Below are 13,065 nucleotides of genomic sequence, written 5' to 3' on the forward strand. Positions count from 1 at the left end.
TTAACAAGAACTTTGTTATGTATTTACCCATTTCACGGTGTTCTCGAGTGTATTAAAGTCTCAAGTATAAAGTCACGTATGGCATGTGCAAACGTATATGCTAAAAGACAATGTATCAAATTCGAGGAGTTACTGGCATGACAGGAATTAAATGTCACATTAACGTGGTCCAGTTAACATGCTTGATCTCCACAAAACCTGTTCATTGCCTTCATATTTATTCAAAATTATGGCTCATGCTACTGCATGACTTGTTAGGAGGTATCTCTGGGGTAGGAAGCCTGTTGTGCATTAGCACTGGAGGGATGAAACCTCTCTCAGCCAACACTTGGAGACATGATGCTGTTAAATACAATGTGATAAATATTCTTGCCTAATACTGAAACACAGCAAGTTTGCCTAAGTAGTACAGTAACAGATATACCACTGAGAGTTACTTGCAAGCAGTTAAGCTTCATGATATTTTCACTTTGATTGGTCAAGATACATAGCAAGATACCCAGTAAAATCAAATCAAACAGCTTATTTGCATAGGAAATAGCACCATTGACACCTACAGATGACAGACTGTCATCTTTAACCCTGGCAGGGGAACGTGTTATTTAATTCCATTTTTCAGTAAAGTAGAGGCCCTTGCTATCTGCTGCAGGGTGGGAGGAGACTCCAAGGCTGGCAAACGGCTTCAGCCACCGGGTCTGACCCTGGGATGGCTGTAGACAGCTGTGAGTTCTGCTCAGTTCAGCCAGCTTGGGAGCACCGTGCCATGTGGTGAATATGCCAGCAGGGCAGAGTGTCTCACTTCTGGCTCTAAAAGACCTGATGAGATTTCCAAACGCATTCAGCACTTAGTGTCTGTATCAGGTTCATTACTTCGATCTCCCAGTACAAACTGCTTAGTGCAGAACAGTTTCAAAGATGCAGCTGCTTTGCTGGCACATATGTCCAAGGCCTGATCACCTCCCCGATCTATCCCTTTGTGTGTGGGCATGCCTCAGCCAGAGGGTTAGAAATGACCTGTTCTGAAGTTCTTCTCAGGCTCCATCCCCTTTTTATTTTTTCACTGCGTCCCCACATTGATTTTAGCTATTAGCTGATAGGGGAAAGGGGCCCATTTCTGATTTTTTGCTTTGTCTTCAACACAGTTTCCCTTGATCCACTGGATTTCTGAATGCCTCTCTGCTCTGAATCCCTTCCTCAGAGACCAGCATTCTCCTAGATCAGCCCACAACCTCTCATCTACTCTCTCAAAAAAACCAGCATTGCCAAGTTATTGCCATGGTGGATTATCATAAACAGTGAAGTTGGGTCCTACTCAGGTTCCTGAGATTTTTAAGGCCAGGAGACTTTCTGTGGTGCACTGGCTGATTTTGGGGGGTGAAGCAGAGTTAGATGGAAGGGGAGCTGTCTTTGCATTGACAGTGAAAAGGGAAGTCAGCATCCCTGAGCTGACAGAGGGCAACCTTGTGACTTTTTGCAGAGGCATCTCCTTGATAGCAAGAAGACAAACTCCAGCAGATAGGAACAAATCCTCTGTCTTCTGAAGTTCTTGCAAAGGGAAAGTGAGATTTAGACCGTCTCTGTGGTCTTCTCAGGCCTTACTGTGAGATCCCTCATGGTCCCATAAAAAGCGGCTTCTATACGATTCAAATTTCTGTCCTTTATAAGCAGAAGAACAATAAATTTAAAAGGCCTTCTGGGAAACACGCATTGTCTGTCCATAGCTGACCGTCCATTCTGAGTTGAATGCACTGGAGACTCCAGCATGGCCTTGCCTGCCTCGCCTCCATGTGCACTGCAGTTAGCATCAGCAATCCTTCAGTTAGCCTATGTCTCACCATTAATGCTCTCGACTGAACAGTGCAGGATTTAATTCGAGTTTTAAGGATAAAGGGTAAAGCTTTGAAAAGAACTAACCAGATAGAAGAGGAAAAATTTGGCACCAGAGTGGTTTTGCAGAAGCAGCTATATGATGCATCGACATCTCATGCTCTTCAAAAGAAAAACAATTGTTTTTAATGTTTTAATATGCCCTGATGTTAGAGAAAACAAAACCAAAGCCACATGTCACATCAAAGAAGATAATAATTATAACAAAAATAATTGACCGACCGGCAGCATTTGTTGGCTTTAATCACCTAAAAGGCCTGCCATGAAAGAAAGATAGTTGAAAACATCCGATAGCTCTTGGCAGGCTTGTTGAATTCAAGTTTTAAAAACAAGTCTGAGGATATTCCCCGCATGCTAGGGCCCTTTGACATTGCCAGGCCTGGCAGCCAGGCTTGCATAGTAGGCACACTGAGTGGGGTCACACTGTCCATTGGCTCCTGGAGGTCCCTGTGGGCCCATGTGGCCAGGCACCCCAGCTTCACCTTGAGGGCCAGGTGGTCCTGGCATCCCATCTTTGGCATAGCCAGGCTCCCCTGGGAGGCCTAGAATAAAAGCAAAACACCCTTGGTGAGTAGCACCCCGTGGGGCTGACAGAGCAGTGCAGCCTCACAGGAGATAGCATTGCAGCCACACCGGGACATCAGCTTCCACAGACCTGGGTCTGGCCCGCATCTATCTAAAAGTATGGGGCAAATGTGGCTCCTCTGAATGCAAGACCTCCACCCCAAAGGGCATTCTTGAGCTACATAACTCCACTACAGCTGCTGTTCCTCTGTCACCCCGTTTTTAAAGTTGTGCAGCTGCACTGGCCAACTATTGATGTATAGTCCTAGCAGAGAGAAGGTGGAGACGGGGAAGCTTGAGGCAGGAGCCAACTGGGGGAGAAAACTGATGTGTGTGAAGCATAGTGGGTCCACCATTATTTTCAGGCATTGCAGGGTCTGCATGCCAAATGCAGCCCATCAAGTTATGAAATGCTTCCTGTACTCTCCTCTGCCAACAAATCAGGGTGAAGGTAAAACTAATCAATGATGTCTAATTGCAACATTAGAAACAAATACATTAGAAATAAATAAAACATATTTGCTGCTTCTTTGTCAGTGAAGATACAGCAGTAGCTGTTTGCCTGAGACACAAGCGTTGGATCTGACCTTTTGTAACTCCTGAAGCTAACTGCATCTTTGGGTTCACTTTGGTCACAATATGATTCTGACAAGGGCAGGTAATGCGCTTCATTATGTACCCAAAATTGAGAACTGAAACCTGACTTTAGGTGTGTCCCAAAGGTCAGTTAAGCCAGCTGTAACTGAGCTGGATCATTATACCTATCAGTTAAGACTGGGGAAACAAAGGTGGCCAAATGGGATATTAGGGATGCATTTCTTCCTTTTGGGCTACTGGCTACAGAAATTATGTATACCGTATTTATGTCATCCTGATAGTCTATCTAACATATCTTTGTCTCTGTAACTGTTCTGAGTGGTAACGATTTGGGGGGCTTTCTGGAAGCCCCCCGAAATAAACACACCTGGAATTCCTGGAGGACCTATATCTCCTCGTTGACCAACACCAGTATCTCCTTTCTCACCCTTTGCTCCTCTTTCTCCTGTAGAAAGGGAGGAAAAAAAAGGAAATGAATTGATAGGCGTGACCTACAGAACTAAAGGATATTACGACAGGTCTTCTGCCCACACTGAGGTTAACATTACTAAAAACTAGTTCCTAATAGTGCTCACACCTCTGAGATAGGAAGTAAGCAGGGATGAAGATGTGCACCACTCCAATTCTGGCTGGAGGCTGAACACACTCTACAGTTGTTGGCCACATTCACCACCTCTCTGCTTGAACAAACTGATGCTGCTTTTAATGCATAGGTTTGAGGAGCACTCAGACACTACTAACAGGAGAGGAGGACACCAAAGTTGCTAGTCCAGCTCACTGCTTACATCACTGAAATACCTGAGTAAAGTCTACCTACAGCAAAACAAAACTGTGACAATGACTTAGACCAAGGAAATGCTGGGATATTCAAATATCTGGGAAGCCATGGGATGGTTATGTTCAAAAAAGATTTTCAGAAACAATGATTTTTAGATACAAAAAGAAAAGTGAATAAAAAAGTTAGAACAAAAGCACGAACTGTTTCCTTTAGAAGTACACAGAACAAAATCCTTTTCAGTCTGCTCCGTTTCCCAGCTCTCCACCAGAACTACTGTCCCACAGCATGCTCCTTCCGCCACTCAGTGTCAGTACGGGCAGTGGACGCATCCCATCAGATTTCCTAAACCACTGAGGTTCACTCACCTTTGGGACCAATTGGTCCAGGTGGCCCTTCAGACCCAGTCTGTCCAGGTCGGCCAGGCTCTCCTGGAGGACCGGTTCTTCCTGGGAGTCCTTCCTTCCCAGGGGGACCAGGAGGTCCTGGTCTGCCATGGGATGCTTTCACATGTGCAGGCTGTATCTGAGCCAAGAGATAGGCTAACTTTGCTGTGAAGAAAGAGAAAATGTTTTTTTTTTTTCTTTTTTCAGATTAGAAGGTCAGTGAGTGAGTAGAGAGCCAAAACTACTGCCCCAGTAAATCCCATGTATTTTCAAAGATCAGCTTCCTAATTTGTTGTCCCAACACAACCCTTCCCCATAAGCCATCAATGCTGCCTCCTTGACTCTCTTTGCTACTTCAACCTGATGTCCTTGTAGCTTAAAACTGCTTCTGAATATCATCCTTAACCCTATAAACTTCTCTCATCTTGTTGTCCATGAGTGCTCAGAAAATTTTTTTTCTTTATTTGTACAGGCAGTGGGTGGGTGTCCGTAGAACTGGATCAGCACTGCTCTGAAAGGAAGCACCTGTTTCCACTGCTTTTGTTACACACAGCAAATGCTACATGTAGAAAGACATTTTTCTTTTCTGTTCTGGCCTCTTACACACATGAAGTCAAAGCTAAGGTACTCATCTCTGGCTGTGAAGTCAGAAACTGTAACTAAGGCAGCTCTCTGGGTCAGCATATTCTCTCATTTCCATGCAAGCATACTACTTGATGCTTCCAGATTCAAACGCGGTGCAGCACAGAGAGCTCTTAAAACACGCTCAGAACCATAAGAACATCCTACAGAAGGGGGAGAAAACGGTTTTCTATATTCTCTTTATTGATCCAAAATCCTAATAGCTTTTAAGCTGGATTGGCATTTGAAGTCTGACAGCATGGAAATAAAATCGTTGAAATGAATCATCCCGTTTCACTGTGATCTTTAGCATGGAGGCAAATGCCCATGGATATGTTTCAGCTGCCCCAAGAGCTATGTGAGGAGGTCCCAGCACACGACTCTACAGTTCTTTGTAGATGTGGTCAGTAGTGGCCCTAAATTCACATAATTTGAGAGAAGTAGCGGACTACATCCATTCCTCCCGTACAGATGTGCATGGGACATCACAGAACCTCTCCTACTCCAGCTGGGACCTAAAAAGCACATTTACCAGAGCCCACGGTCCTTCCATGGGCTCTTTCTCTGTTTTCTCTTCCAGAGCCCTGTCTGTTTTAACTTGTATCTTCTCTTTTCCTACCATTTCAGCCCAAACACCTGCAGGAATGAGTCTGCAACAAAACTATTACAGCAACAAAAAGCCATGATGTGATTAGCACAAGCAATGTGCTTTGGCCTGAAGAAGGGAGAAAAGTCCTGCACTATTGCTAGGAATTTCAAGCATGGGGAACGGTAAAGCTTGCTAAATACATTTCATTTTACACATCTCTTTCCATGCAGACCTGTCTCAACATTGCCTTCCACAGCAGGAGAGGTTCAGGTGCCAGGTCCATAGTTAAGGAAAGTATTTTTTATAGCGTCAGATAAATCCATTGGCTTCGCCGAGCTAATTACTTACCATCTAGCTGCTTTGCTAACTCCTCTTGGATTAGCCTTCTCAAAGTCTCCAGAGATGGTGATTCCCCCTAGGGAGTAATAGTCACAGTAGTAACAAAACATAATAATCACAGCCAGGGGAGCAAATGAAGCCTTCGGTGAAGGGTTTGTGGGTTGCATTCCTTCACTTACTGTGTACTCAGGGCTGCCAGTACTGCCTGAAAGAAGGGGAATGTAAAGGAACTCAAAATATGCAAAATTCCCACTCTTCTGGCATGTCAAGCACTTAGAGATGTGAGGAGAGGGCATGGTCAGAGTCCACGTTGGTACACTGGCCACCTTTGCTTCGTCAAGAAAATCTCCCTCCTACGCATTAATAGCAGAAGTAATGGAAATCAAATCTGCAGACACCCTCTGCAGCACCAGAGCACAGTGGAAAACATGCTTCCTTCTTTCCTCCTCTGCACGTTTCCTCGCAGAGAGATGTGTGTGTTCCTACAATGGGTAAGGCTGGTATCTAGACTTGGTATAAGCACTCATTGCTGACAATGCATAATCTCAGGGGCAACAAACTCCAGCTTGCTCCTACGATAACCATTCCTCCAAGCAAATATAAGGTTCTGCCTGATTTCCGGATACTGAAGAGAGGCAGGGAAACTGAAGATAAGGAAGACAACATGGCTCAAAGACATACAGAGTGAGTCAGTACATCTGCCTGGCCTAGATCCCCTATCCAGCCTTCCAAGGGACAGTATCCTTCGCACTCCTTTCTCAGCTCTTCTGTGCAACAATGCTGTTAACTAGCTGTAATATTTCATCAGTACTCGACACTATGTGAACAACAGCTCTGGGTGATTCAATTGAAAAACTGATGAAAGCATGTTTGGTAGGCTGGCATGAGAGTGATTTGGGCTGGGACTTTCCCAGAAAACAAAAAGTGGGTGTAGAGCAACCAAAATTCTGTCTTTGGATGCTTTGTATACTTAAAAAATTAGCTATATTTAAAAGGCAACCATTTTGAAACAAGCAGCTCAAACATTTTCCTTCAAAAATTGCGAAGTGAGATGTTTCACAGAAAATACATTTTTAATTTTTTGGTTAAAATTATTCTTTGATTTTGTGACAATTTTCAAAATACTTTTGGTCAAACTGAAAACTACATTCTTCTCGGATCAAGCCATTCGCATGAAAATAAGTTTCTCTTCCCTCACTCCTTTTAACATACAAGAATGCAGAATGCGTCCTTTATGTTTACAAAAAGCCTGTGGGGCCTTCTGAATCAGAAATTACTCTTCTTTAAGAACTGCAGGTTTTACTAAATAGCTAAAAGACATTACAGTTTTAATAGATTTTATAAAACATTGCTGATAAGTACAGACTACAGTTCGTCCATTTGCTGCCTTCTTCCCAACAGAGGTTCTGCATGAGAAAATGATGTTCGTTGGTGACAAAAGAAATGACTTTGGCATTGCTACTAACCATCTGTGATGGCGCGTAGTGAATATCCTAATATGTAAATATGACTGAAGCATTCTCTGAAGGCTTAAAAAAGTATACTTTGAAGCTTTAACCCTACTAGTTGCATTATGTCTCCATAATCATCATTGGATTTCATCAAATCTCTCTGTGTTGTTAAGAAATAAAGAAATGCTTGGTCTAAAATGTATCTAACCTTTACATCAGAGATTATTTTACTGTTTAGTACCCCCAAGGTAATCTCAAAAGACAGAATTCATCCTCAGAATGGTTATAGTGGTTTCACTAGTGTAAGTAGTTGTTCTCATTCTTCTACATACATAACCCTCAGGCACTTTCAAGAGTTGTATTGTTTTAGAAAAAAAGAATATTAAGCTAAAATAGGTTTTCATGAATTCTGATGAGCTGACTCTAGGACTTCCAGGAATAAACCAGTGACCTTTCCACAGCTCAGTACTCTGTCTCTCATAACAACCAGAATAAGAGGTAGATGAAAGATATATGGAGATATGAACAACTACGCATTAACACACATATAGAAAGAAGCTGTTGCAGACTCCAGGCACTGACGGTCAGAGTCACATGGTCTGATTTAGGCTTTTAGGAGTATCAAGAGTCAGGGAATGGCAGCCTTCGCTAAAGGTCTGAATTGCTCAGCCCTGTTGAAGTTCAGTCCAACACCACACACAGAAGTCATTAACCAGCCTATTACAGGGAATGCTACCCATACAACAGCAGGAGTTTTATGCTGGAAGAATTCTTCTTTTTTTAACTCTAATTAGAATTTATAAATAACATTCTTCTTATAAAACATCACAGATACTAGTTGCACGCTGTATCAGAAGGTTGCTGCAGTAGCTACATGCATTCAATTAAAGTTCACTTTGCAGAAGGACCCTTCCCTCCTGCTCTCCTTCCCCCACGACACATTCCTAAGATATGTTATAGCTCTGCTTTTTATGCATCAAGGGATAGTAGATAAAAACGCTGCCACCCCTTAGAGACCGTAGCAAGCGTATGCTACAATCAGCCTTACCACAATTTTCCTTAGGCACTTTTCTGACCACGCACCATGACAGTAGTATTACCGGACAAACCTCTTATCTGCCAGTCTTACCCGTGGTCCAGGAAATCCTGGCTGTCCTGGGGGACCAGGAGGTCCAACTTGCCCATTGTCTCCTGGAGGTCCGTGAGGACCCATCAGTCCCGGATGGCCTTTATGACCAGGTATTCCAGGGTCACCTGGAGGCCCCTTTTCTCCTTGAGAGCCTTTTTCACCTTTGACGCCAGGCTCTCCCTAACAGAAAAAGGCCAACGTTACCGCCACAAAATAAAACACAAACTTCAGATTTCCATGCCACAGTGAAACGCAAATAGCTGAGCTGGCAAAGTTACTGAGTACAACATCTGGTGCATTACAAACGATCTGCAAATTATTACTGACGCAGAATGATTAAAGAGACGGTTGGGAGGGTGAGGAAACATGGCATATCCCTACAGGCCACACTTGACTCTTGAATGACCCCCTCCTCCAATCTCTAATCCAAAATAGCTCTCTCGATTTCAGAGTAACAAAATGACTCCGATGATGCTCTCCAACCTACCCTCTCTCCTTTGGAGCCACTTTCGCCTGGTTTCCCTGGTACACCCTGCAACAAAATAAGGGTGAGCATATAAGCACTATCTACAGTTTTGCAATGATTCCTGCGACCTGGGGAAAATGTGTCGCTGCTTATCCCACAGGTCCCTGAGAGCTCTCTGCCTGCTCTCCAGTGTCAGCAATTCAAGAAAAAATCAGTTCGCTGCAACCCAGATAGCATCCTTGACACTTTTGCTGAGACAGCAGCCCTACTTTGAAACAACTGGGAATTATCTTACCTCTTTTCCTGGAGGACCTTTCTCTCCTGGTTCTCCCTGAGAGAGACAAAGAGTGAATGTAGCATAACATTGCAAGGATTTAGAAGTTAGATACTAACTAATAAACCTGAATCTCAAATTCTGTCTAGGGCACAAATGTTCTGTCACACAGCAGTGGGTTTAGATTATTTATTCTTAGACTACTGCTATAGGTTATCTGCTGGAAAGGCAGCTCCTGCTATTTAAAATGCATTTTCAATAAAGCTGCATATATCATGTAAATGTTTCTAAATGAAAGGAAGCATTTAGTCATTTCTACAGAACCAGCTGAGATCAGGATATATGTTTCATTGAAAATGTGTTCCTGTTTTCAGTACATTTTGTTCCTTTCTCTTAAGGATGTTTCACAAAGTTGCCTAAACTTTACTTTGATTGATATACTAAATGCTACCAGTCTTTTCTAGCTTAAGCAGTGCCAATGTTATAGCCACAGCAGTCTAAAGATGTGAGGGAAGTAAATTCTGTAAGGAGAAGTATTATCACCAGCTGAGATAATGGATACCGCCCCTGTAATAAAGCAACTTTGAGCCTGACAGTTTGCATGTATTTTCCAACTATCTCAAATCATCTAAATTTAAATAAACACTCTATTATTTTTTTTTCTATAGCCTGCATTTATCATGTGATAATACAACACTACAATCTTTGTATTTTAGCATTTCAGGCAAAAAAAAAAACTATCACTGCAGTGCTGAAGCACTGCGCTGCAAAAGCAAAGCCAGCAATAAACCAGTAACTGCTACAATTCTGATGACTTTCCTACCTCATGAACAGAAAGATTCATCTTTAGAATCCATCTGCAACCCACACACATGATCGTATCTCTAATGTGTGTGTGCAGGTGATATTTTTCCTATAACCTGGAAATGCATAAAACAACTTCCACAGGGATATCCTATACCCATACATGCTTTAATCACCGGTGTGTGATCACATCAGCTCCAAATCAGGCAGCAGCAGACTCACTCTTCATAGTGCCACTTCAGCTTTAAATGGCCACCATGTTTGCTGCTTTAAATTAATTGTCCAGATAAATATTTCTTTCTCCTCTTTCCACCATGAAACTCCCTTTTGAAAGGGAAAAGGAAAGGGAAAGGGGAGAAAAGAAAAAGGTTCAGCTTTGCTAAATTCACATGAAAAGGTTTAAAAATCTCATCTTAAGTCACAACAGGACTGGAAACAAAAATATATACCTAGCATTCACCTTTTCCATCCTCCTTGTGGAATGCAACATATTCTGCTAGCCCTAGAAGGGACCAAGATACGGGACTTCGAGGCTGTGCTTTCATGTGTACAGGTGTTTTTTGGATCCTGTTGTTTGGCAGATATCTGAATATTTTAATGACAATGTACCTCTGCTGCTGACCCCTGAACAGTCAAGCTCATGGTAACAAAGGAATTTTCCTCCAAACAGAAAATAGCAAGTGTATCCTCTATTATTACAGCTCTTCTGGGGTTCACGCAGTGAGATATTCTGAGTAAGTCAGACATCTCATACATGTATTCAGAAGACTATTGTACCTGCCCAATAAATTCACACATTAGAAGGGCTGATTGACGGGTACCAGTTCAGTAAATGAGATTACAGATATCTGAACACAAGAAAAATGCTATCCTTTGCAGTCCAGTTTCCTCTAAAAACTAAACTGCATGGCTTCTGGATCTGTCAGATATTCTGCCGACGCTTTTTAACCTAATTAAACATGACTGTGTGCCATCTTCGTCAGTCCAACATTTAAAACCAGGCAGTTAGCAGCTCTAAACCATCCCCGCACATACTTACAGGTGGTCCTCGAGGTCCTACAAAACCTGGGAGTCCTGGGCTGCCATTTTCTCCTTTATTTCCTTTTGGGCCCTTAGGACAGAAATGAAACAGACGCTAGCAGCCCTTTCTCCCGAATCTCTTTCCCATAGCATGCATTTACAGATATATTGGAACCGGGAAATTTCACTGTAGCAGCAGGACTCCCAAAAATGACAAAGAATGGAAGAAGAAAGTCATTTAGAAAAGCAGATCGCAAACACCATGTCTGCATTATTAATAAGCTGTGTGGGGTCCCTGTGAAAAGATGAAAATTAAACGACAATTATGGAACTGACAGGAGGTACGTTCAGTGGATGCTTCTTGCGCTGCACAGTTTATAAGGTGTCATTACAGCCACGGAAAAGTTGTGATGCACAACAGCAGGAAAATAGCCCAGATGGTCATAGTGCATGAATCTGAGAATACAATTAACAGACAAACAACTACTGAGTTGCTCCCTTGCCCTTATTTCCATGTTCGATTTAAAAAAACATCCGCCCTGTACCTATCTTTTACGATATTCTGCCAAACTTGTCCTTTGTTCTTACAAATCCAAGCAGCTTAAATGGTAGCTTAGGAAATAGATCCATTTCCGGTTGATATTGTTTTTACTTTTATTTTAAACTTTTCTTTCACAATATTGTTCCCCATCTTCTACTTCAGAAAGTAACCCTTTTGCTTCTTAGAGTAAAGTCTGTTTTCATTTTCAGCTTGTCTCCTGTAAAGTGAGCTCCAACAAACCTGACAGACACAAAGCACATGGCTTTTGGCTGTGCAACAACTCCGAGCCCCGTGACGTTGCACAAACCAGGAAAGTTTGGAGATATCAGGAGATGGGCTGCATTGTCATAATGCAGATTTAAGCAGTATTATGAAGTGGGACTGGCATTGTCAAATAGCGAGTACAAAAGGAGAAGTTTCCTGGCAGTTATTACTCAATGTCCTTGTGATTAAAAGTCATCAGCAGTGAAGTAGTCCATAAGGTGGAAAAGAAACCCTTATTGCCGCAGTTGTCTTCCTCACTTCTCCCTTTTTTCAAATAGAAATGTAATATATTGGCCTGTCACACCACATTTTGTTGCCAAGGAAATTAATGTATTTCCAGACAAGACTGCAAATAAACAGACTAGTGTACAGCATAAAGAAGTACTTCCCATAATAACCTTTATGAAGGGGAGAGGATTCATTTTAATGCCAGAGAAAGGTACCGACGAGACCACTGTCTGTTCTGCTGACCAGCACTGTCATTGTTTCCTTTTCCTCATTCATCTACCTTTGTCCATTTCTCAATGTCTTACGTTATTTTTGGAGTGTAAATCCTCTGGAGCAAAGGCTACCTTGGTTCTGAGTTTGTGCAGAAAGCTGCCTGCTGAGTCCCCAGGTGACCAGCTGGCTGCCTAGGTAATGCGATAACACAACGATTGTTTAAAAAACTGCCCTCGGCTGGCGTTCACGGAGCACCCCAGAGCCATGGCAGCCTGGCGAAGAGGAAGCAGCAACCTAGGAAGCCATTAAGCAGTAACAGGAGTTGGGAATAGGGGTAGGCATGATAAGAAGAAATGGAGGCTGGAAAGACGACAGCAGTGATATAAGGGGAAAGAGGCAATAGCAGTGGTCCCAGAAAGGTAGGAAGAAGCTGTGGCAAGAAGCAAGCAGCAGCATTGGTTTTTGGCTACAGAAAGGTTAGGAGACTGCACCAGCTCCCACCCCACCCGTACAACTACATGGTATCAGTTCCTCATGCAAAAAGGTGCTGCTTGGTTCTCTGCAACAGCTTCGAAGGAGAGGTCCCTGCAGCAAGGCAAAACGCGCTCAGGGCACAAGCCCACCGTCAGGCTGAGGTTGCTTTATGGTGATGCAAGGGCCACACAAAGAACGAGTCCTACTGCAATTTTTCAAATTCCTGCTGCTATGCCTTTGTTTCGATTTGATTCTACGAGCCCAGTGAGCTGAGAGGGGAAAGCCCAGCATCTCAATAGATGCTACTGGACACAAATGTTCATTTGCATGGATTTGCTGAACCCTGAACAATTTTCAGCAGTAAAACAGAGAAAAAAACTTCCTGACTGTCCTCTTTACAGAACTTCATTACCATGCTGTTCTTCCACACAGGATGGCCCCCA

The 13,065-nt window shown here is 42.9% G+C and overlaps 1 protein-coding gene across 4 annotated transcripts in view; it reads right to left on the reverse strand.

The window, feature by feature from the left end:
* Positions 1–201: 201 nt before the first annotated feature.
* Positions 202–13,065, reverse strand: part of COL22A1 (collagen type XXII alpha 1 chain) — a 237,521-nt gene continuing 224,657 nt past the window's right edge. For all 4 annotated transcript variants that reach the window (XM_068933389.1, XM_068933387.1, XM_068933388.1 and 1 more), the window contains 8 exons: positions 10,922–10,993; positions 9,100–9,135; positions 8,826–8,870; positions 8,339–8,518; positions 5,768–5,834; positions 4,192–4,374; positions 3,416–3,493; positions 202–2,429 (listed from right to left, as the gene is read on the reverse strand). In XM_068933389.1, coding sequence (XP_068789490.1) covers positions 2,242–2,429; positions 3,416–3,493; positions 4,192–4,374; positions 5,768–5,834; positions 8,339–8,518; positions 8,826–8,870; positions 9,100–9,135; positions 10,922–10,993 — 849 coding nt within the window. In that variant the 3' untranslated portion in view covers positions 202–2,241. The remainder of the gene's footprint in view (positions 2,430–3,415; positions 3,494–4,191; positions 4,375–5,767; positions 5,835–8,338; positions 8,519–8,825; positions 8,871–9,099; positions 9,136–10,921; positions 10,994–13,065) is intronic.

The sequence above is a fragment of the Struthio camelus genome, chromosome 2 (assembly GCF_040807025.1).
Source record: "Struthio camelus isolate bStrCam1 chromosome 2, bStrCam1.hap1, whole genome shotgun sequence".
NCBI lineage: Eukaryota > Metazoa > Chordata > Aves > Struthioniformes > Struthionidae > Struthio > Struthio camelus.